The sequence below is a fragment of the Scyliorhinus canicula genome, chromosome 11 (assembly GCF_902713615.1).
Source record: "Scyliorhinus canicula chromosome 11, sScyCan1.1, whole genome shotgun sequence".
In the NCBI taxonomy this organism is placed as follows: Eukaryota; Metazoa; Chordata; class Chondrichthyes; order Carcharhiniformes; family Scyliorhinidae; genus Scyliorhinus; species Scyliorhinus canicula.
In genome coordinates, this window is record NC_052156.1 from 14,797,988 (window position 1) to 14,823,981 (window position 25,994).

General features: G+C 46.5%; 1 protein-coding gene across 1 annotated transcript in view; it reads right to left on the reverse strand.

The window, feature by feature from the left end:
- The window catches only part of LOC119973637 (ubiquitin-like modifier-activating enzyme 1 Y), a 354,147-nt gene that overhangs the window by 192,385 nt on the left and 135,768 nt on the right, over positions 1-25,994 (reverse strand). Inside the window, exons 15-16 of the mRNA XM_038812018.1 lie at positions 22,163-22,358; positions 8,495-8,569 (exon numbers count right to left, since the gene is read on the reverse strand). Coding sequence (XP_038667946.1) covers positions 8,495-8,569; positions 22,163-22,358 — 271 coding nt within the window. The remainder of the gene's footprint in view (positions 1-8,494; positions 8,570-22,162; positions 22,359-25,994) is intronic.

The following is a 25,994-nucleotide window of genomic DNA, read 5'->3' on the forward strand; positions in this document are numbered from 1 at the left end:
AATCATGGTTACCACCTCATTTCGCTGGCACATCACGCAAACATGCTGAATTAGTATCATTCCTTATCGATATGGGTGATAGAGAACTACTGTTAAACCCTATTCCCGTCCCTACTGTCTGCTTTTGAGAGGAAGATGTGTGTGTGTGTTTTACCTCCGGAATGTGTGGACAATTGTCAAGGGTTTAAGAGGATTGTTTATTCATGTGGTCACCCCAAAAAATACATTAATGCTCCTGCTCTGATTCCCCTGTGACTATACGTCATCCAGATAGACTGCTACTCTTAGTAAACCTCTGGGTATGTTTTTGTCCCTCTGGAATATGGCACAGGCCCACCACACTCCAAAGGGCAGTTTGGAGTACTCGTGAAGGCCTCTATGGGTGTTTCTAGTGACATATCTTTGGGAGGCAGGGTCCAATTCTAACTGCAAATACACATCGCTCATACAGAGCTTCGTAAATGAGGGTCCACTGGCCAATGTTACGTAAAGGTCCTCGATGTGGGGCATCGGGTATCCATCCAACCAAGAGGGGCAGTTGACCGTCAACTTATAGTCCCACACAGTCTGACCATCCTGTCCGGTTTGATTACCGGGACCACCGATGTCGCCCAATCAACAAAGGTACTGGTCCAAAGAGTCTAAGGCCTTTGAGTCGGCTGTGGTCAGTCTCAACTTTTGCTAACAAACCGTAAGGGACGGGGCGAGGCCTGTGTGCGTCCGAGTCAACCTGAATTCTTGCCATGGCCCCTTCTATTTTTCCCAGTCCTGATTGGAAAACCCCAGGGTGTTTTCCCAGCACTCTGTACAGGCCCCCAGATCCCATTTTGGAAAATTTGCTGTCAGTCCAGGTGCAGACATTTTAGCCAATCTCGGCCTAGCAGGCCAGGGCCAAGTCCCTTGACTCTGATCAATTGAAGTCGTACCGACTGTTGTCCGTCAACCACCATTGTGGTTCCAGCAATGGCCAACAGTTCACCGGTGTACATTGCCAATCGTGTGTTGGTGTCATGCAGATCCAACTGCTGTACCACCGTGTAAGATAGACATTGTAAATTGTTTTAGCTTTCTGAACTTGCATAGTAAAGTTTGTTATTATTTGTTCAAAACCTGTGGAATCTTGTGGCTTTATGCCAAGGGCAGGAATCTTGAATTTCAACCATCATCAACTTTAAACAATATATTATTGGTCCCTAACCGGATCTCCCCCTACATCCTAAGGTCTGCCTAAGTACCGTAACACTGCCCTATCAAATCCTTTCAAATTTTTAAACTTAATCACAGCACACAAGGCTCCCCAGCCCCTTTCTTTTCCTATATCATTGCAAAACCTATCCTTCAACTATTTATCCAATTCTATATTACTGAATCGGTTATCTGCCACGTTAACATTCCAGCTCCCAACCATTCATCTCCTTAAAACACAATTTTCCTCCTGACGCCTCTCTGTGTTTTCTCATCAATCACCTTAAATCTGTGCTTTTACCCACCCTTTGGTTATTGGGGAAAAAAATTTGTTATTTACTCTTTCCAAACCCTTCATGATTTTTAAACACCTCTATCAAATCTCCTCTTCACCTTCTCTGCTGGAAGGAGGATAACCCAGCTTCCTCTCCAGTTTAGCGGCATAGTTATAATCCCTCATCCTTGGAGCCGTCCTCGTAAATCTCCTCTGGACCCTCTCCAAAGATTTCAAGTCCCTCCTCAAATATCTTTTGTTCTCAAGGTTGTGCCGGATTGGACACTGTAGCTCAGCTGGTGCTGAACTAGTGTTTTATCAGCAAGCAAGAAGGGGGCATGCTGGAAAACTCAACGGGACTGGCAGCGTCTGTAAGGAGAGAAACAGAGTTAACGTTTCGAGTCCGATTGACTTTTCGTCAGAACTAATGAGAGGGAAAATGTGCCGGATGTTAATCTGGAGCTGGGGGAAATTGCAACAAGATGGAGCAACCTTAAGCACAAGAGACAGAGGGTTTTTGCATGGAGACAAAAAATGTATGCGTGGTGGCTCAAGGAGCCTTCTAGTAATAATAAAAGGGTTTTATTAACAGTAGGAAAAAGCAACTAGATACACAGAGCAGTGCTGGATAGGTCTTAACTCTCCGGCACCAAGGTCCACAGTGCCAGGATCCTTGTTCCCAGGGTCCCACCTTTCTCTCCATCGGCCAGGGTTTGCCTGCTCCTGCGCGATTGGTCCCGAGCCGGGTTGCAAAGCCTCAATGTAAGCTATATACAAATGCTATATACAAGGTCACGAGACATAAGGGAAAAGAGCTCATCACAGAGTTAGTTTGTCCGGGGATCTCGAGTCTTTATGGACCTCCTCAGTCCCCTAGCTGGCTGGCCTGTCTCGGAGGTAGTCTTGTTGTCTGCAGAACACACTGGTTCAGATGACTGCAGATCTTTTGTAGAGCTGCTCGCCTCGCCAGCTTCTACCTGGACTGCTGGCGGGGCTGACTCTAAAATTCCCGCTCCCTCGCTCTGGAACAGCCACTAGTTCTGATCCATCTGTTCTGGAATGGGAATTACTGTTCCCCCAGCTCCCCACATGGTCGATATACTTCCTACACAGCCCTGCCCTTGACATTGACCACACGCGATTCATGTCCCAATCGGGACATGATCCACCCTGCAAACCAGAGTGGACACGAGGCAACGCTCCAAACTACAACCAGGCCACCCACCTGGAATGATCGGCCAATCCTTTGTGAAGCATGTTGATTTTTCTAGGAGGCCTGACGTGCCTCCGCCCTCCCGCCAAATCTGGAAATATCAAGTCCAAAAGCGTTCTGAAGCGACAGCTCACAAGCAACACAGTCAGCGTGACCCCCATGGTGGCATGGAGGGTCATGTTGTTGGACAATAGGAAGTTGACTAGTCGATGGCGCAGTGACCAATTTGACTGCTTCCTCATAGCCTGTATGGCCCTTTCTGCCAACACTTTGAATGCAGGATGATATGGGGCCATCCTAGTGTGCCGGACTCCACTTGTCAGAATGAAGCGTTGGAAATCGTCCCAATAAAAGGGGTACCATTATCGGACACAATAGTTTCTGGTAGGACTTATATGCTGAATACCCAGCGTAAGGCGTCCACAGTAGCCGTGTAGCTACTGTGGACGCCAAATGACCCTCCATACAAGAGATGGGAATGAGTGTCTACCAAGACAAGAAACTTCCTGCTCAAGAAAGGGTCTTGCATAGTCGATGTGTACCCCAGGGAACTCCCAGGGATGGGGATTGGCTGAAGGAGGTAATGACTGTTGAGCGTGGCAGGGAATGCATTGCCGTACCACTTCCTCAATAGCTTTACAGATTCCTGGTCACCAAATATAACTGCCAGCCAACATTTGCATCTTTTCGTGGTCTGGCCGATGGGGTTGGAATGACAACTTGAGAATCCCAGGGTATTATTCCATCCTCGCAGGTTAGTTCATGTCTGAAGGTTAAGTCGGACCTCAACTGTTTCGGACCTCTCGTGGAGCCAACCTATTTGTATCATCTGCTTCACCTTGGTCAATACCCGATCTCACTGGGTTCAATTTCAAATATGTTTAGGCGACTGTCCAAGTTCAGCACTAAGATGATTTCTTGGCGTTCTGGTGGTGGCGTTACCTGCTTTGTTAAGGGGAGTTGATTTAATGCGTCCACATTAGAGATTTTGGTGCTGGGCCTGGGTGTTGGAAGGTTCAGTTGTCGGCCTCCAGCATCAAGGCCCAATGTTGCACCCTAGCAGAGTAGGTATTGACCTGTCCTCTCTCAGAAGATCCAATAGCAGCTTATGGTCACTTATTATGACAAATTGCTGGCTATAAACATATTGGTGGAACTTTTTAACACTGTAGGTTTTTTTTTCCAATTAAGGGGCAATTTAGCATGGCCAATTCACCTACCTTGCACGTCTTTGGGATTTGGGAATGAGACCCATGCCAACACGGGGAGAATGTGCAAACTCCACACAGATCGAATTTGGGTCCTCGGCGTAGTGAGGCAGCAGTGCTAACCACTGCACCACCATGGCGCCCCTTTAACACTCCAGATAACAGCCAATCCCTCCTTTTCAATTTGGTGTAATCAAACTCCCATTCCAAGAGGGTCCTGGAGGCAAAGGCAAAAGGTCGTTCTGATTTGTCCTCCAACCTAAGGGATAGAATGGTCAATTGGGCGACTGTTGCCTCACTGCGCCAGGGATCCAGGTTCAATTCTGGTTTTCCAGGGTACACTAAAAAATCGCGCAGGCTGAGGAATTGTGGAAATGTAGCCTTGTGTACTAAAATAGGCCTTTGTGTTCTGATCGTGGTGAACCTTTGGGACTCTTCGACTCGTTCCAACTGCAGATATGTGTGGCTGAGGTTCGGCTTGGGGCAGGTGAGGCCTTCTGCCAGCTGGGCGTAGAAGTCCTAGACTCGGGGGATTAGGTGCTGATCTACCTGGGCAGTCTGGTTAATAGTGAGTTCATCGACCCCATATATTCATATTGATCGGTCTGGCTTCGGGGCTATGGGGGCTGACCAGTCAGGGGGATTGCACTGATTTAATTATTCCCAGCTCCTCTAATTCTTCAACCTTTTGATGCAGGGTGTAAGGGACTGGTCTGGCCCTAAAAAACCTCGGTGTCGAGTCCGGGTCGACATAGATTTTGACCTTCACACCCTTGATCCAGCCGAACGGATTGTGAAACACGTCCTCCCATCTTCACAGGACATCTTGAAAAACACAGTTAGAGGTTTGAAAGATTTCCAGCCAATTTAATTTAATTTGCTGTAACCAGTTCGTTCCCATCAGGCTTGGCCTGTGCCCCTCTACGACAATCAAAAGCAGCTGGGCCTCTTGTTCTTTGTGTGCTGCTGGCGGTCCCAAGAATTTTTAAAAGTTTCCCCCGCTGACAGCTTGGCCGTCGTGCCATCCAAATCCAGGGTCTGAACCGCATCTCGAATGTAATCAAACGTCTGCTACCTCACAACTGTAACCCACACCCTGGTATCGACCTCCATTTTCAAAGGCCTTCCATTCAGTTGCAGTTATTTTGATTGGGGCTGTATTATTGACTTTGCCGACAGTGCATTTCATATTCCTCCTCAGAACTCTTCTCCCCTTGGTTCAGTGCTGTTGTGGATTGCTGCCGCTGCAGTTTGCTTTTTTCACTGACGCGCTCTGCCTCCCGTGGCAACAAGCCTGAATCTCGCCTCTTCAGTTGCAACGAAGACAGACAAACCCGGGACAGTGGCCAGTTTCTGGAGGGCGATCACCCCTTATCCAAAACAATCCGCCTCTGTCTTGGGCTGACGACCCATTCTTTTCCCGGTTCTCGGTCTTCGATCCGGTCCCGAGGACCGCGTCTGGTTCTCTACTTTGCGTGTTGATCTGCCCACGCGCCTCGCAGCCGTACCGCCCCACAACTGATTCACTTCCCCTTCTGGCCTGCTTTGGAGCTCAACATGACGTCGCCTGAGCTACCTCGGTTGCTTTGTCCAATGTGATTTTAGTTTCAGCAGAGTTTTTCCACAAACTAGACGATCACGCAGCACATCACTGAGCACCGCACCGACATCACAGTGCTCAGCCTGTTGGTGTAGCCTGGCGATGAAGGCGGAGATGGACTCTTCGGGATCCCTACTGCAGAGTTGAATTTGTACCGCTGCAGGATGATCGAGCACCTAGGATTAAAATGCTCCTTGACCAACGTGACCAACAGGTCGAAAGGTTTTGAGTGGTGATCCTCTGGGGACGTAAAATTTCTCATCAGGTTGTAGGTTTGAGGCCCACAAACTGTCAAAAGCATCGCCTCCTGCTGGTCATCCCCGGCTAACTCATTCGCTGTGAAGCAACAGTGGAGCCGTTTGGTGTTCTGGCTCCAGTCTTCGGATCCCTGGTTCTATCTTTCTGGTCATTAGCATTTTCCTCACTTTTTGGGGTGCTCCCATAAGAGGTTCCCAATTCTCATCTGACTTTGGAGGCTTCTTCCCGGCCCCCCTCAAATCCCAAACTGCTGAAGCCTTAACGATCGACCCGTTTACCTCATTGCCAATGCAATGGCTCGAGACAATACATTGGAGATTTCCAGTGATAATAAAAGGGGTTTATTGAGATACGTCGCAACTCTCCAGCTCCGGGGCCTACACTGCCCAGGCCCCTGCTCCTAGGGCCCTGCGCTTTCTCTCTATTGGCCGGGGTTTGTGCGATCCTGCGCGATTGGTCTAGAGCCGGTCACGTTTACCCTTAAAGGGGCCGTGCTATCCCAGTATAGGATATAAAAAAGGGGTTAAGATGGAGGAGAAAGGTCACAGTCTAAAGTTGTTGAACTCAATGCTGTAACATGCTGAATCAGAAGATGAAATGCTGCCCCTCCAGCGTGTACTGGGTTTCGTTAACTCTGTTTTATCGCCCTACAGATGCTGCCAGACTTTTGAGTTTTTCCAGCATTTTCTGTTCCAGTTTCAGATTCCAGCATCCGCAGTGCTTTACTTCTTGGCTTTTGGACTCTATGCCTCTTTATTTTATAAAGTACAGGATCCCATCTGCTTTCCTCGTTGCTTTGACTTTTTCTGTCACCGTCAAACATTTGCGCACGAACACCCCGAGATCGCTTTCTTCTTGGGCTCCTTTTAAAATTATCTAATTTAGCGCAGACTGGCTCTCCTCACTCTTCTGAGCAAAATGCATCACCTCAGAGTTTTACCTCACTGCTCAACCATCTATACTTAAAAAAATACAAGGTCAAAGATGTGTAGCTTAAATGGATTGGTCACGCTAAATTGCCCCTCAGTGTCTAAAGATGTGGAGGTTAGGCGAGGAGACCGGGATAGGGCCTAGGTAGGATGCTCTTTCTTGCCGATGGACCGAATGGCCTCCTTCTGCACTGTAGCGATTCAATGTACTCTAACTTGTCCTCATGGTGTAACTCTCTGCTCTTCCTGGTGATGAGTACATTGATAGAATCTAAGAACTTTTAAAATAATTTGACAGCCTTATAAAAGAGAATGGAATACTGACAGGTTCCCCCCCCCCCCCCCCCCCCCACCCCCCTCCCCCCCGGCTTTGCCGCACCTTTCTGTTGGGCTAAATCCCTTTGCAGCCGTTTCAAAAGTGTAACCCCGATCATGTCTAAATTGCCGCTCCTTCACCTCCATTCGCAAGCCATGAGATTTAATATCGGTCCTGGAGTTAAACAGGAAGCTGGAGTGCGAATGGAACAATATGTGGAGGATATCAGGTAGAAGTCTGTTTAAAAGCACCAAAGGTCACACTTCCTGGAAAGCTTCACCGCAGCTGAAAACATTAAGAAAGTTAAAAGGGGTGCCGTTGCCTTGGTTACACAAGCGGCAGGATTCTCGTTCTCTCTCTGCTTGTGGAAAAGTGTACAATGAGGGGATGCACCAATGTGTTACAACATGCCACATCTGCTGTAATGTATTAACCCTTTCCCTCTGTGTAAACCCCCCCCCCCCCCCCCCCCCCCCCCACCGGCCCACCCTCCGTGCACCCCTCATTCACCCTCACAAATCCAGGAACAAAATGGTGCTATTGGAGCAAAGATTTTGGAGTGGGTTACCTTTGGATATCTCAATGAAACAGCAGCACAAGGCTCAGGATTACTTGGCACAGGATTTCCTCTGTGAACAAACCATTGACATCTGGCCTTTCGAAAGTCGTGAGAACCCAGCAGCGGACTGACATTCAATCTGGAGTAAAAGCACAACATTCACGCCGCACACTCGGCCGTCAACAACCTAGAGGTCAGACCGTTTGGATGGACCTTTCCTGTGGAAATATTCCCGTCTTTAGACAATCAATCCAATGTTTAACCAACAATAGATATCCTCCCTAAAGTCACTTCATTAATACTATTTTTAGACCTACAATCTCACCAACCTCCAGTTCAGATGGCAGGCTCCTTGACCAGAGGCGGTGGTGATCTCTGACCACGCTATCAACGCAACACCTTTGCCTTCTAATTGCTCCCTTTAACCCTCTGAAAAGTATTTTATCCTCTTATAATAGCCTGTTCGAAATAGTCAAATTGATGATGCTGAGCATAAGAGTGAAACGTCATCATGGGTGTGGGTGGTCGCCATTTTGAAATGTCATCTTCTTCCGACGCAACAAGTGGGCATGCCTTAAACTCCTGTGCACCATCACAACATAGCTCGTATCGCCCATCTGATCCCTTACAAGTTATACGGTACCGGTAAGGAAAACATGCATCTCTGGGGAGAAACTTTGAGGCTGATTACCCATGCAAGAATAGCACGCTGTGGCTGACAAGTATATGCAAAAGCATGATTTTTGGGAAAATGGGGTCGTCTTATACGCCAATCGACTTATACGCCGTGATTTACGGTAAGGAAAAAAAAAACTAGCCATCCTATCATTCACTCTGAAAGCTCAATACTGTTCTCAGAGAAATAGAGCCACGATCCATTTCTATCATTATTCCCTTGCTCGAACAAAACATTGTGCAGAGATGGACTGGATGCGTGGGAGTTGGCACTTACATTATTGGGATTGAATTCCAGAGGATGAGGACATCTCTTAGGACCTGACCAGAAAAGAGCTCCAGATGGTGTAACCTGGGAAAAGATTAGTGATTTAATCAGGTTGAAGTCCACCACATGCAAATTCAGTTCAAACAAAGCAATATTATGTAAAAGGGATAACTTCAAGCTTTGAAAACTTTGGGCTGGCTTTTCAAGCAGTTGGGAGGATTCCATGGAGGGATGGAAACGGCAGCCAGGACCCAATCCTTGGATTCCCACTCCCTGCGTTTCTGATTTTCAGTAGAATCTATTACGGGTGAGAGCCGGTTCGGGTTGCAAGACCATCCCCGTGCATTCCCGACCTGGCCAGCTCCATTTACAGAATAGGGGCCACTTATTCCTCCCACAATTTTCATGGTGCCGGACCAGATTTTCAGTGAGTCGTGGTTCACGACACCTCAAAGGTATCGTGAACCCACGAGGGAATCTTTCAAAAGATAAGTTCAAAAGTTCCCCCTCATGCCCCCCATGACAAAGTATGCCCCCCCCCCACCCGATTCCTACGGTTCCTCTTATCCCCCATGCCAAGCTATGGCACTTCCATGCCCATGCACCAACTAGCCACGATATAGAACCAATGAACCCCACAGTGATAATAAGCCATTCATTTATAACTTTCTGCTTTCTAAAAAAAACTGTTTTATATTTTACGCTTGTAAAGTCACCATAGTCCCAAATGACCGTAGGCTGCTTTCCCCTTTGAGGGGGAAAACTGACTGATGATGATTAACCTGAGGATCACCACACCTCAGGTGAGGGACAGATTGAGAAGGCAGGGCCTTCCTGAATAATCTTGATGCTACAGGTCAATAAAAGTGTAATTCATCCAGACCATTTGAAGTGTCAGTATCAGAAACTGCAAGCACTTGAAATCTCTTTATCTTTATGTCAGCAGATTGGCGGAGAGCTCGGTAAATCCATTAGACTGTTAAGGTGGCTGACCCTCAGGGAACACATTGCTTGATTGGCAGTTCTGGCTCTCTGACTCCTTGCCAATTGTGCAATTTGTATTGCTTATTTAAGCCATTTCATCGCTTTCGAGTTCATTGGTTCTATATAATGGATTATTGATTCATGGGCTTGGAAGTGCGATTGCTTGGCATGAGGGGCAATTGGATGTGTATGGAGGTGCAGGGACAGGAATGAGGTGCTATAAGAGGTGGATGGGAGGCATGAGATGGCATAGAGGTAGCGAGTGATGAGGGGTGATGGTGCAGATAGGTTTAATTTTTTATTGTAACTGGCACTGAGGTCAGCCTTTTAAACAGCCCATCTTGGCAGCTGGCATGTAGCCCCTGCAGCTGCCTAGCTAGCTGGACTGCAGCCTGCACCCACACTCCTGCCAAGTTAAACAGAGATTACAGCTCCAGGAGGGATACGAGTGACAGGAGGAAATTCTACTTGTATATTAAAAGGAAAAACTTGCATTTATATAGTGCCATTCACAACCCCCACCCAAAGCACTCTGAATGCAGCACTTTTAAAGAGTCACCACTGTTGAAATGTAGGAAACATATCACACACAAAGTGAATGCTTATGAAGGCTGAGAATGATGTTTTCAATGTGAATAGCCTTGGTTGTCTCCCTCTACCTTGCCTCAAGAACCACCTTTTGTGTCTAAGGGTAGATAATGAGTGCAGCCTGACTATTCTTTTTTTGTAAAAATAATTTTTATTCAAATTTTCACAAAATATCAATAACAGAAAATACTAAGAACAGAAAGAACCAACCCCCCCCCCCCCCCACCTGTATTCAAAAAATAAGAAATAAATTAACGCCCGACATTAGCAAAAAATAAATATACACGTCCCTTCAGCCCAAAACAAAGGGACGCCCCCCCCCCTCCCCCCCCCCCCCCCCCCCCCCCCCCCCCGGGTTGCTGCTGCTGCCGGCCTTTTTCTACCGTTCTGCCAGGAGATCTAGGAACGGTTGCCACCTCCTGAAGAACCCCTGCACTGATCCCCTTAGGGCAAATTTCACCCTCTCCAATTTAATAACCCCGCCATATCGTTGACCCAGGCCTCCACGCTTGGGGGTCTCGCATCCTTCCACTGAAGAAGAATCCTCCGCCGGGCTACCAGAGACGCAAAGGCCAGAATGCCGGCTTCTTTCGCCTCCTGCACTCCCGGCTCCACTGCAACCCCAAATATTGCGAGTCCCCTAGCCCGGTTTGACCCTGGATCCTACCACCCTCGACACTGTCCTTGCTTCGCCATTCACAGCCTGACTATTCACCAACAGGGGTATCACAGCTTAGCCCAATACCCTTTCCACCCAGTGGATTAGACGTGCGCACTTCCACGCAGGCGGAAGGACGATGATCAGCCGCGTGAACCATGGACATGATTCTCCAGCCCGGGAAACTTCTGAGGCCGATCGCGGGATCAGCCGGCGTGAGGTGGCCGATTGCAGCGTAGACTGGAATAGCCGAGCCTGCGACTCTGCTGCTCGCCGCCACCTTAACCAACCGAGCACTAGGGGAGCGTTTGGACTGGCCCTTTAACTGGTTAGCTCTGAAGTATTTTGTGTTGGGATGGAATTATTTTGTGTTGGTTCGGTCTGACCTCTGTGGCCAATCCACCACCGCCTAATTTGAAGTGGATTGATCATTAACTCTGGCCTCAGATTGAGATGATTATTTGTTACAAGGCTAATTACCACCCACAAGATTCGAAACAGGATGAATTATAACAAGCTAACCAACTGTGCGAGCTAAGTCGATACCAGTGCATGTCGGAAAACCTACAACACGGGTTTAAAGCAGTATTGTGTTGTTGCTGTTTGTCGTAATGTGTTTCATTGTTGTGATAATTGGAACTCCAAATGTCAGTGGTGCTGATGGGCATTCCAGTGAATGTTATAATAGAATAGGGGATTTAGGAGTTGATTAAAGATCGTATCCATATCCTACATTTTAATCTGCTCTCAGACCCTCATGCAATGCTTTCACAACATAAGGGCCCAGACTCTTGAAGCCCAAGGCTAATCAGTATTCATTGTAGTGATATTCACGTGATTTGCCACTCAAGATGCCATTGAATGTATCAAATCTGCCATTAGCTGATAATTCAAAAAGCGTGTCTCTGCATGACGGACTCAATTAGGAAATGAGTTTGGAAAGAATTCTCGTCAATTTCCCAGCGGACGCTGCTAATGTAACTCGGAGACCTTACTGGGAAGAGGCACAGGCAAAAGGAGTCAACAGAACTGAGGTGTAACCTTCGCCCTTCTGGGCAAATGTGGGCGTGAATCCTATTCCTGAGCCAAAGGTAGGAGCCGTCGCTAAATCTCCAATGGGACAGTCGACAGACTCAGTTTGAGTGAGTTCACTGGTCGCGGTTTGGTACCAAGGCAGGACCATGAGCTAGAATTCCAAAACGTAGCACAGAAAAAGGCCATTTGGCCCATCTGAGCTAGGGTACAATTTAAGCTCTGTTTGAGCCACCTTCCAGCCTGCATCACTTCACCCCTATCAGCATAACCCTTTCCTCTTTCTTCATGTGCATCTAACTTCTCCATAATTGCGACTATTTTTTTCACTTCACCTACTACTTACACTAATGGGTTCCACATTCAAACCAGGCCCTGGGTAGAGAACTTTGTTCTGAATTCTCCATTGAATGTATTAGAGATGATTTCATATCTATGGCCTCTATAGTTCTGGCCGTCACTACAAGTAAAAACATCTTCTCCATGACCACCCTATCAAATCCTTTCATATTGCTAAAAGCCTATATCAAATCACCACTTCTTTTTTATTCTTACGTGGGATGTAAAATACAGCATTTATTGTTCATCCCTAATTGCCCTCGAGAAGGTGGTGGTGAGCTGCCTTCTTGAACCGCTGCAGTCCATGTGGTGTAGGTACACCCACAGTGCTGCTCGGGACGGAGTTTCAGGATTTGACCCAGCAACAGTGAAGGAACGGGGATATATTTCCAAGTCAGGATGCCGTGTGACTTGGAGGGGAGCCTCCAGGTGTGGGGTTCCTATGTTTCTGTCACCCTTCTGCTTCTAGATGGAGGCGGCCATGGGTTTGGAAGTTGCTGCCCAAGGATCCTTGGCGAGTTCCTGCAGTGCATCTTGCAGATGGTACACACGGCTGCTAATGTTAAGTAATGGGTTAAAAGACATTGCAATTAGTTGTCTCATTTATGTTAAGTGTTCAATGATTGACACTGATATGTAAAGGGGCTTCAGGTGGACCCTGGAGCTTGTGATGATCTGTAGAGTTCTGTGCAGAGTGAGTTTGAACCATTAAAGGTGTGTTGGTGAAAAAGGAGCTGAACTCTTGGCGCTTCATACCACAGCATCTAGTACATGTTAACAATGGTAGCAGAGGATGGGTGCTGTGTAAATGTGAAGGCTTGAAAGATACAATTATTCCAGATCAAACCAAGGAGTGGAAAAAAAGAGGGAAACATGGCTGAACCCAGGACAAAGATGGCTGGTTATGATTATCCTCCCCTATTTTCTGAAAGGGAATCATATGACCAATGGAGAAGTGCAGTAGTTATGTGGACTAAGGTGACTGCTTTAGGAAAGAGAAAACAAAGTATGGCATTGGCTCTTTCTTTACCATATGGCAGTAAAATCTGAAACAAAGTGCTTTCTGAGCTGGAGTTAGAAGAGTTAGACTCAGAAGAAGGTCTGGCGACTTTATTACTTTATATGGACAAGATTTATAAGAAAGATGACTTGTTAAGTGCGTATGAAGCATGGTTGGATTTTGATAAGTTCCGGAAAATGGAGGATTTATCTATGGAAGACTATATAATGGAATTTGGCAGACTATATAAAAAGCTGCAGAAACACAGGCTGGTATTTCCACAGTCTGTGTTGGCCTTTAAATTACTTGGCTGTGCTAGAGTGAGCAACATGGATAGGCTCCTGGTTTTGACAGGAGTTCAGTTTATGGATAACGATACCTTATTTGAACAGATGACAGCAGCTTAAAAAATTTTTTGGGGGGAAAATTCACTTCCAATGACTCTGATGACCCAAATAGGTCAGCCTGCTATAAGGCAGAATATGGAAGATACACTACTAACAGGATGGCAAAATCGTATGGTTACGAACAGGCCTCAAGACTATAAAAGACCGAGACAAGGAAATTATGAAGACAGAAACCCAGTTAGAACCTACAATAGGAGGATGAACCCCAGAAATGCACGGGGCATGATAAATCGATGTTTTCGATGTGACTCTCAATACCATTATGCTTTCAACTGTCCAGCTCGTTATGATAGAGTATTTGAAGCGACACATGACACGGAAGAATCAGAAGAGGAAAAATATAGTGACCAGAAAGAAGGCATTGTCCTATTAACAAGCTGTTTTAAGCCGGTAATGAGGGTGTTGGTTGCAGAATCTTTTAACTGTGCTGTATTGGACAGTGGCTGCACATCTACTGTGTGTGGGATTGACTGGTTAAAATGTTATCTGGACTCATTGGATGCTGAAAATCGTAACAAGGTTAAGGAATTTAAAAGTTCCACAAGTTTCAGGTTTGGGGATGATAATACTCTGAAGTCGCTGAAAAGAGTGGTGATCCCTTGCACTATTGCTGGAGTGAATCATTTTATTAGCACGGATGTTGTATCAAGTGAGATACCTTTGCTTCTGAGCAGACTGTCGATGAAGAAAGCACACATGAAGCTGGATATGGAACGGGATAAGGCAACAGTTTTTGGAAAGACGGTGGACTTACAATTTACACAGTCGGGACATTATTGTATTCCATTATTGACAAATAATGTTTCAAGTAGAGTGGTTAAGGATGTATTAATGACAGTTGATAATGCGACTTTAGCTGGTAAAAAGCTTATTGTAGTAAAACTGCATAGGCAATTTGCTCATCCGTCTCCTCGGAGGCTGAAAAATTTATTAAAGGATGCAGGGATAAGGGATGATGACTATTCTAAGCTGATAGAACAGGTTAGTGATCGCTGTGAAGTGTGCAGGAAGTACAGAAGGACACCAGCACGACCGATAGTAACCCTACCTTTGGCCAGGGGTTTTAATGACATTGTGGCAATGGACCTTAAGATCTGGGATAAAGCAAATAATATATTTATTTTGCATTTTGTAGATTTAGCTACCAGATTTAGTCAATCAACGATTGTACGAAGTAAAGAGAGTAATTTTGGACAAAATTGTGGAAAAATGGATCGGGAAAGGAATGGGGCCACCAGCAAAATTCTTTACGGACAATGGGGGAGAATTTGCTAATGGTGAGTTTAGGGATATGTGTGAAAACATGAATATCAGAGTTATGAACACGGCTGCCGAAAGCCCGTTTAGTAATGGTGTCTGCGAAAGAAATCAAGCTGTTATCGATGACATGCTTCGGAAAATTTTGGGAGATCGACCAAACTGCACGCTAAATTCAGCTTTAGTATGGGCGGTACATGCAAAGAATTCATTGCAGATGGTTGGGGGCTATAGTCCTTATCAATTAGTGTTTGGCAGAAATCCTAAAATTCCCTCCATTTTGGATGACCAGCCTCCAGCTTGGGAAGGGACTACAATTAGCTCAGGTTTTGCTGAACATTTAAACGCGTTACATAGCAGTAGAAAAGCTTTTTTGGAAGCAGAAGTCTCTGAAAGAATTCGCAGAGCTTTAAGACATAATGTACGGCCATCAGATGCCGTTTTTCAACAAGGAGAAATGGTATACTATAAGAGAGACAATTCTATTGAATGGAAAGGCCTAGGGAAGATCATAGGCATAGATGGCAAAACATTTATTTTGCAACATGGTAATCAAACTGTTAGGGTACATTCATCAAGGATAATGGGTACTGATTACAAATTTTCAAATTTAGACAGAGCAGACAGACAAGACGAGGAACCAGAGTCATCTGGTACATATGTGTTACAGAACTATGAGGACCAGTTAAATGATATAGACAGCGTTTCTGTAGAGGAACACGACACTTTTGATAAATTAGATCAGGCCATTTTTCCGAAAGGGCAACTGCCAAAGGTTGGTACAAAAGTGACATACTTGCCTGAAGGGTCTAGTCAATGGAAGGATGTAACTGTTATTTGTAGAGCAGGGAAGGCCACTGGAAAGTATAAACATTGGTTGAATGTACAGCATTCAGGGGAGGAAGCTAAGACAATGGATTGGGAAAACGAAGTTCAAAAATGGAGGGCACAGAAACACAGTGCTAGTTCAGATAGTACATCGGATAGTGAACAGGTTCGCAGGAAAAGGTCGAGAACTATTGAAAGGACATCCCGCTACAGAAGAGAAAGATCAAGCAGTAGCAGTACAGAACGAGATACCAGGCAGGAAAGGGGATGTAGTTTATCAAGATCTCGGAACAAGAGTAAGACTACGAATACTAATAGAAGTAGAAGCCCACATGCACGTGAGATTTTGGTGGCTTCAAATAAATTAGATGAAAAAGTTATCAAAGATGCTAAACAGCAAGAATTGCATAGTTGGAGTGAATTTGGGTATACACGGAAGTACCGGATAGGGGACAAAAAGCTCTATCCCACAGATGGATTTGTACAGAAAAGGTTCTTCCAGATGGAACTTATAAGGCAAAGGCCAGGCTTGTGGCAAGGGGATTTGAAGAAAACTTAGACGATCAGGACTTAAGGGTAGATTCACCTACAGCAGGAAAGGTTATTTTAAAGATCTTCTTGGCTCTATTCGCCACAAAGGCATGGGACTGCAAATCTATAGATATAAAAGCTGCCTTTTTGCAGGGGCATCAGCTCCAGAGAGACATTTTTCTCCATCCTCCTAAAGAAGCAGCTAACACAGAAGGGGTACTGTGGAAGTTGAACAAATGTGTATATGGATTAAATGATGCATCTAGAGTGTGGTACTTTTCGGTAAGGTCAGTCTTGTTAAAGTTAGGCTGTTGCCAGTTGAAAGCAGATCCTGCAATGTTTTACTGGCACTATAAAGGAAATCTTGCTGGCATCTTCATGATGCATGTTGATGATTTTTTGCGGGGTGGGACTAGTGATTTTGAAGCTATTGTAATCTCTGGTTTGAGGAAAGAACTCAGGGTTGGAAGTCAGGCTTCTGGTGCATTTAAATATATTGGTTTGGAAATCGGACAGACTCAGTTAGGGGCAACTTTACGTCAGCAATCTTACTTGGAAAGCATCAGTCCAATAGCATGTCCACATTAACCCTTACCAACTTTTACAGATGCACTATAGAGAGCATCCTCTCGGGCTGCATCACAGCCTGGTATGGCAACTGCTCGGCCCAGGACCGCAAGGAACTTCAAAGAGTCGTGAATACCGCCCAGTCCATCACACGAACCTGCCTCCCATCCATTGATTCCATCTACACCTCCCGCTGCCGGGGGAAAGCAGGCAGCATAATCAAGGATCCCTCCCACCCGGCTTACTCACTTTTCCAACTTCTTCCATCGGGCAGGAGATTCAGAAGTCTGAGAACACGGACGAACAGACTCAAAAACAGCTTCTTCCCCACTGTCACCAGACTCCTAAACGACCCTTTTATGGACTGTCCTCATTAATACTACACCCTGTCTGCTTCATCCGATGCCAATGCTTATGTAGTTACATTGTATATATTGTGTAGCCCTATTATGTATTCTCATGTACTTTCTTGAATTCTGTTTAATTCCCTTTCTTCCAATGTACTGAATGATCTGTTGAGCTGCTTGCAGAAAAATACTTTTCACTGTACCTCGGTACACGTGACAATAAACAAATCCAATCCAATCCAATCCAATCCAATTAGTCATGGCCGGGTTTCACAAAAAGACGCAATAGTTTCGAAGATAGAAAAAGAGCAACTGTGAAGTTTAATTGGGCAACTGAACTGGTTAGGAAGACAGACTAGACCGGACGTGAGTTTTGATGTTTTAGAGTTGAATACAAAGGTGAATGATCCCAAAGTGGAAGACATAATAAGAGCAAATAAAGTGTTGGCCAAACTAAAAATGCAGGAGTGTGTTTTGAAGTTCCCTGTTTTAGGTGATCCTAGGCATTTGAAACTCATAGTTTATAGTGATGTGTCCTATGCAAATTTATGTGATGGAGTTTCAAGCGCAGGAGGTTTTATAATTTTCCTTTTGGGGAACAATGGTAAATGTTGCCCTCTTGTGTGGGAAACAAAGAAAATAAGGAGAGTGGTCAAAAGCACTTTGGCTGCTGAGACATTAAGCTTAGTGGAAGCGGTGGATATGGCCTTTTATATAAGTCAGATATTGACAGAAATTTTGGGATTAGAGGATTTAGGTAATATACCTATTGTCTGTCACATTGACAGAGTGAAAATCTGGAACTTTCTCTTCCAAAAAGGCTGTTGAAGCGGAGGAGTCTGTTGAACATTTAATCACGGAGATTGACAGTTATGTTAGATAAAGGGTTGGTAAGATGGGTATAAAGGTGGGTAGATGGCGTTAAGCTACAGATCAGTTAGATATTTGAGTGGCACATGATGTGTGATGGGCCGAATGGGAAGTTCCTCAGAGAGATCTGAAAATGAGGAAAAGTTTTTGAAGTCAGAGCGCGTAGACACACCATCAGCTACTTGCACACTTGTGGTGGTTCCCACTTTGGAAAGGTGATCCCGGGTGGAACACATGATCGGGGGGGGGGGGAAATAGGCGGATGAGTTAATGGGTGGCCAAAATGTGAGGGAGTTGAAGAGAAAGTTTCCAGTAGTTTTTTTTGAAGCAGGGAAGGTGGTGGGAAAAGGCTGAAAGGGCAGCACCGGTGATGCAGTGCAGGGGATAAACAACGATGCAAGTCCAGTCATGAGACTGATGTGAATCACTAAGTTCAGGGGTGAATATTAAGTGGGGAGCATTCTGCTCGCCCCTGTCAACCCCCACTTCCATGAGTAGAAAAGTCGCTTTTGAGCAGTCTAACTTTTAAAAAAGCCATCTGCAGTGATCATACTCTCAGGGCGGCCTGAATAGCTGAGAGTGGGACTTCCACCCCTTCCTCAGGGAAAGGAAATCCCACCCTTGGGAGCTCCAGCTGAGAAACGTCAGCAGGACCAGAACTCAGTAGAGGCCACTGCTGGAACTCTGCAAGGAGTCCCAAGACGAAAGGATATGGGGATGCCGGGGGGTGGGGTGGGGGGGGGGGGGGGGGGGGGGGGGGGGGGGGGGGGATTTTGGTGTAATGAAGCCCTTAAGTGCCTGTTAATTGGACAGTTAAGGGTTTCAATATATCTAAGAGCGGACGGGCTGGCAGGCGCCTTACACGTCCACCATAGTATGGAGGACCACTTGGGGGTGGGCGGGTAGATAATGGGGTGGCAATATGTGCTCTGTTACATGAACCGCCCCCCCCCCCCCCCCCCCCCCCCCCCCATCCCAGCCCCTCTGGGTGATGGGGTGTAAAATTCTCTCATAGATGTGGGCTTTGTATTGTGAGAAAGAGGATTTTGGTATTGATTCATGGGGGAACAAGATGCCATTCTACAGGGCCTGGAGGGCTACTGTCACGGCTGCAACATTCTAAAGAAGTTGCTGCTTTCAGAGGATTTGAAGATGGGTATTCTGCAATTTTGTTGCTCAACTGTGTGAGTGAATAAATGCAGGCAGCTGAAATGCTAAAGTCCCCGACACTAATGACTATCGAGTGACACTATCACCCCCTTTACAGTCTCAATAACTGCCCACCAGATCATTCACACAATGGTGCCAACGCTAACGCTTAAAATAAGCTTTTCTTGATTAACGCTGTCCGATTCAAACAAAAAGTTCACCCAAAAGGAAGTCAAAAAAGTTGCAGCTGCCGAGTAAAGGTTGAAATTTTTATGTCTCACAGTTGGAATTTTTTAAACAGAACAGAATTCCCGACCGAGACAAAAAGGTTTTTGTTGAAACAGCAAGAATTCTGTCTTTACATCTGCTTGCTCTCACCGGTTATAAACCTGAACCAGTTGCGCTTTTGTTTTGGGATGTGGGGGTTGGGTGTGGGGGGGGGGGCCCACCGAGACCTATTTTTGTCAGATTACATCCTGCTTTCAAAGCTGCTATCTATCCTCCACAGGTCGCGACTGCACACGTGCCAACACAAAGCCTTTTGCTTTCGGTCTGGATTAACCTTTACTTGTCTTGCCCTCCTGAAGCAATATGACAAAAGGCCAACGAGGTGTACCAGCTAGCTCACAGGAGGAAGGCATCCCTAGCTGGTGTTAATGCTCACACTTCAATTAATTAGAAAGTAATTAATTTAACCAACAGTACCTAAGCCAAGCCGACATTCTTCAGAGCAACAGCTAAAAGCGGAAAGCTCTCAGCTGACTGGGACCAGAGCTAACTCCACCAGATTCGATCCAAAGCTAATGGCAGAAATGGGTGCCACAGGGTGGAATCCAGGCAGTGGAGGCTGGGGTAGGGGTGGCTCAATCCCTCCGTAGCCTCTCCCCTCCCCATCTCTGTAGCCTCCTGCAGGACCTAAATCTTCGAGTTCCTGCGATCCTTTCTGCCTCTCTCTCTCCACCTTTCAGAAACCCCTGAAACGTATCTTTTGACCATTTGTCCTAATGTCTCCATGCACGGCTGGGGTGTCAAATTCTGTTTCACGACACTCATACGTTGGAGGTGCTATATAAATGCAAGTTGCTCCAAAGGGTTCCAAAAGGGGGAATATGCAATCATCTTCCTGTGGGGACGGAAAGCACGAGGACATCAATTCCCCCTAACGGACAGCAATAGGATCAAGAGTCTCCAGCTGGAGCAAGGCACGATCCCAGCCTAACCGCGCGAGACGTGTTGCACGGCAATTTTTCTGTCAAAGTATTTCCCCACTAGTTGCCATGCCAAATTAACTTTGTCTGAATGGATTCTCAGGAAAAACTTCAAGGGCTGCAGGGAAAAGAGTGGGGATGGGGGTGGGGGCCGGGTCTAATAGGATTCATTGGAGAACAACAACAATGATTGGATTGGATTGGATTGGATACCGAGGTACAGTAAAAAGTATTGCTCTGCGTGTAGCTCACAGATCAATTAGTAAGAGGAGTGTAGCTCTTTCAAGGAGCTGGTACAGGCGTGATGGCCTGAATGGTCTCCTGTGACATTAGGTTTCTATGCTCCACAGCTGGATAAAATGTGGTGATCACATATTAGCAGCAGTCAGTGAAGCAGCCAGTTTCCCAAACCCATTACTCACAATATCACAGCTCTTCCACGTGAAGGTTCATACTGTGCACTTATACTGTGCGCACCGCAGTTCCTAATGTTTTGCAAAAACAACCAGCTGGTCATAAATCTTTTCCTGCCAGGAAATTTTGCCAAAATCAAATCTTATTTGTTGAGGGGAGGATTTACACACATCAAGATAAGCGCTGGAGAATTCAGAATTTCTTGGCATGGAACTCTTGGTATCAGGGTCAATTGGTTCAGGCCAGCATGGGCTAACTACGGAACGCACTCTCCCCAACAACGGTCTTGTACGCTCAGCCTCAGGAAAGGTATCCTTGCTGTGTCAGCATGATACATCCATTACCCTGCCATTCCTTCATGAGAAATATTGCTTAGCTATTGCCAGATTGTGTTGAAGTATGAGCTGATTTGTGTAGTGTACTTCAAACGCATTCAGGTCTTGATTGAAAGTTCCCTCGGGATGTTTTTGCTAAATGTACCATGCGGTATGGCCGGAGCGGAAGAAGGTGGGGGGGAGAGGAGGTGGGGGGGGGGGGTGGTGGAGAGAGATGGGCATGTTGCTTCCGGTTTAGATGACCTTAGTTCGCACAGCAGTCAAGCTATTACAAATGGCATCAATGGACTTGCTCAACACTCTGACTTGGACTGGTAAGTAGCAGATGGAAAGTGAAATGAAACTGAAAATCGCTTATTGTCACAAGTAAGCTTCAATTAAGTTCCTGTGAAAAGCCCCTAGTCGCCACATTCCGGCGCCTGTTCGGGGAGGCTGGTACGGGAATTGAACCGTGCTGCTGGCCTGCCTTGGTCTGCTTTGAAAGCCAGCGATTTAGACCAGTGTGCTAAACCAGCCCTTGGGTAACAACATTACGATTGGTAAATCCCCCACCATCAACATCCTTGGGTTTAACTAACCCAGGAGCCTGGCCTGCATTCAAACCAGGTCTCAAGAGGTAAAATTAGGGCAGTGTGGGAATCCAGAAACCACTCGAATCCTTGTGGGACAGGTGGAGTAGAATACTGGCCATTCGTTTCGGAAGAAATTACTGGCCCCGGGTATCTACCTCCCAGCTGCCTTTAGCATTTGGTGCGGTGAGGAGTGACGCTGATGCAAAGTGCGACGAGGTCAAAGGTCACCCCTCAGTGATCTCAGTCAGGTGTTGAAGATGTAGTTAAAGGGCCAGCATGTAGCAAGTGGAAACTTCAGCATAAAGGAAAATCAAATAACAGCAGTTTTCAAGCACATACACTATGACGAATCGTACACCAGTACACATTACCTTTCAGTAACCCCTATCCTGCATAGGGGGAAAAAAAGACAAGTCTGTTATCTGTCTTAAAAAAGATATTGTTCAGTCTGTGACAAGGCTCCATATGAAAATCTCTTCCTATTAAACCTCTCTTGCCAGAGTAATTACTCTTGTTCAGCCCCAGTGCTGAAACGCTGATTTATTCCAATGCCCCAGACGGTCTCCGTTGCCCCCCCCCCCACCGCCGTACCTGGTCCGAAGGGAAATTGTGCAGGAGCTGCCGGATGCTGTTGGTGTATTGTGTCTGCCAATGTCTCCTGGCCCAGGCCACGCAGTCGAACCAGGACATGGGCTTATTGGTATCCAGGCTCTTGTAAACACCTTCCAGGATTTCCAAAGCCTGACCTTGCTGTAGCGTCATTGTGTGATCAATGAAAGTAGGCTCTCTGTTTAATGTAAAGAGGAGTTATCGTTATTACTGCCTACACCCATAATGTCAAGTTGAGGGCAAACAGTTGGATATGAAGGGAAACAGTAACAATATTTTTTTAAAGCGACATTTAAAAAAAAAGCCCACTCCTTTAACTTTACATTCTGCAGCAGAATACTGCAAATAATTCCAGATGTGTCAGACGCCATCATTTGCAAATTGCAAAGAAAGCAAGAAACCGTCTGAGGTGGCCCTAATATTCACAACAACCACCTGGATTTATATAGCACCCTTCCGGTGACCAAGGATGGGAATTAAACATCGAGGGCTATTCAGTTTTTAGGAAGGACAGACAGAAAGGAAAGAGTGGTGGAGCTGCATTGTTGATGAACAGTAAGAATTCTAACAACATCAGGTTAAAGTCCAACAGGTTTGTTTCGAATCACTGGCTTTCGGAGCGCAGCTCCTTCCTCAGGTGTTGTATTTATTGTTGTATTATTTTCGGGGTTACCTTTGGAGTAAGGGGTGTTAAGTGATCCAATGTTTATTTAAAAGGTTAAGTTGAGTTCATGGAATAAACATTGTTTTGTGTTTGAAAACCCACGTGTCCATAATTGTAATACCACACTTGGAGAACAAGCCGTGTGCTTCAAAAGCAACAACACATTAAAGGGGGAGGTTGGTTGAACTCCATGATACATTTCGGGGTTCTGAAAACGCCTCTCCCATAACAAACGTTAATTGGGATAAATATTGGCCAAGATATTGAGGAGAACATCCCCCCTCTCCTTGAAAAGAATGCCATGGGTTTTATTACCTCCATCTGCGCAGGCAGATGGGTCCTTGATTTAACGCCTCTTTCAAAAGATGCCATCTTTGACAGTGCAGTGCTGTCCCCCTCTCTCTTTGACCTCATGTTCTGGAGTTGAACCTGGAACCATGTGACCCTGTGGCGGGAGTGATACCATCTCAGCCATGGTGGACACACAGGAAGACTGCGATGCTCAAAGGGCTTGGAACATCACAGCCAGAGAGAGTCACAGAGAGAGGGAGGGATAAAACTAGGGAGGTGTTTGAACTGAAAGATGAGAATTTTAAATGGGCAACTGCAGAAGAATCATGTCAACGGAAAACCAAAGGTTGGAGAGTTGGCAAACATCAAGGGCGCAATTCTCCGCTCCCCACGCCGGGTGGGAGAATCGCGGGAGGGCCCCCCGACTAATTTCACAACCCCCTGGCGCTCCCCACGATTCTCCCACCCCCCGCTCGGAAGAATCGCCGCTCACCGTTTTTCACGGTCACGGCACCTGGTCGCTGCCGTCGTGAAATCGCCGTGAGATGCCCGTTTTGGGGCTTGTAGGGGGCCTGATGGGGAATGAGCACCACGACTGTGCTCGGGAGGGGGCAGGCCGGTGATCGGTGCCCACCAATCGTCGGGCTGGCGTCTCAATCGGACGCACTATTTCCCCTCTGCTGCCCCGCAAGATCAAGTCGCTACGTCTTGCGGGGCGGCTAAGGGGAAAGACGGCCACCGCGCATGCGCGGGTTTGAGCTGTCAGCCGTCGTGACGTCAGCCGCGCATGCGTGGGTTGGAGCCGGCCAACCTGCGCATGTGCGGCTGACGTCACATAGGCGCCGCCGTCGCATCATTCTCAGCGCGCTGCCCGGCGGCCGAGAGTTGCGGAGCGCCGCTCCTAGCCCCGCCGGGAGGGGAGAATAGGGGACGAGGAGCGGCCTCCGAGGCCGTCGTGAAACTCGGCCGAGTTCACGACGGCCCTCCCGGATTTTCCCGGGAGCGGAGAATTCTGCCTCAAATGTCTCAGCATAAATCTTTGTATTTCAAGAGTTAAATGAAAATTCAAATTTTGTCAGCTCATTGTCAGTAAAAAACGACAATGTGCATTGAAAATATTTCAATGAGCACAGAATAACTCAACTGAAGGATTACAGTAGTTGGATATAATTCTTTGCAGCTTGCAATTTTAACATGCTATTTTCATGTTCAGATGTTAAAAAGTGGGTGAAGGATGGAGATCAAGTAAAAGAGAGAGATTGACAAAGGCACATCAAAAAGCTTTAGATTCAATCATTCCCGACATCATTTCTGTGCATTGAAAATTGGGCTTTTCGGCCTTTAAGAGGATGCGGCTGATTCGAAGATCAAGTCTTCTCGACCCACAGATCCTTGGATACGTGTGGCAGGATGTCCCAGGAGACAGTGGGATCGGGAGTGCAGGATTTGCTTCCTTTTTCTTGCCTTCTGTATCATTGCTTTGCCTCATCACAAAGGTGTTTAGGCTCAAAGGATGATGCAGCTCGAGGGACAAGTTGTTGCGATATTGCTGGTGGCAATCTCCTCCCAGTCATCAATGCTGCCCTGTTTCAGAGAGGGTCTTTGAAATGTTTTCTTTGTCCTCCCCTGGAACTTTTGCCTTTTGAGAGTTGAGCAAACAGGACCTGGTGAGGAAGAAATTGTTCAGACACAAGTGTTCAGTCTGCCGATGTTGACTTTTGCAGTAGTTTTGCTGAAATACTTGTGGAGCTGATTTCAAAGACACCAGCGTTTGTCCAGCCGACCTGCCATTGAATCCTGAGGTTGCGATGGTGACAGTGCTAATGGAATTTCTCCAGTGCTCTTACTTGTCGCTCGTACACAGCCAACGTCCCACTGCATTACCACAGTGAGCTAACCACAAATGCTCGGTTATCCATTTTGTTGACATGCGGAGGCCTTTGTTGTCAAACACTCACTGCCGTCGCTTGCAGAAGGTTGAGCTGGTGTAGTTGTTTCCTCCAGTGTTGGATCTCCTTGTCAGTAGTGGCCTTTTGCTATAGTATAGGAAGCACTTAGCAGATTCCAGAGGCCGGTTTAGCTCAGTTGGCTGGACTGCTGGATTGTGATGCAGAGAGAGGCCAGCAGTGCAGGGGTTCAATTCCTGGACTGGCTGAGGTTATTCATGAGGCCCCGCCTTCTCATCCTTGCCACTTGCTGAGGTGTGGTGATCCTCAACACCAGTCAGGTCTCCTCCTCAATCGTGTGGCGTGTGTTCCTGGAATAGTTTCTGAAACTACTGGACTCAACTGTGTGAGGATGGATAAAGGACTGGGGGGCCGAATGGCCTTTCTCATCCACAATCTTTTTGCGATCATAGAATCCATAGAATTTTTGGAATTCCTACAGTGCAGAAGGAGGCCATTCGGCCCACCAAGTCTGCACCGATCCTCTGAAAGTGCACCCTACCTAGGTCCAATTGCCCACCCTCTCCCCGTAACGACACCTAACCTGCACATCTTTGGAAACTAAGGGGCAATTGATCATGGATAATCCACCTAACCTGCACATCTTTGGAAACTAAGGGGCAATTGATCATGGATAATCCACCTAACCTGCACATCTTTGGACTGCTTGGGTCACCACATATACACAGATTCTGCAGCTGAACTGGTTCATGGAACTGGTTTAAATAGCTGTTGGCCGGACTCAACGTTGTGACAAAGAACTCTCGCCTCTCCAATCGCGCAACACACTCCCACACAATGGTAGACAATCACCTCTGAATTAAATCCAATGGGTAGGTTCAGCACAAACCCCCTTTTCCACAGTGTGTATGGGAGACAGCTAAGCAGACAGAGGATGAACTATTCGAAGCAC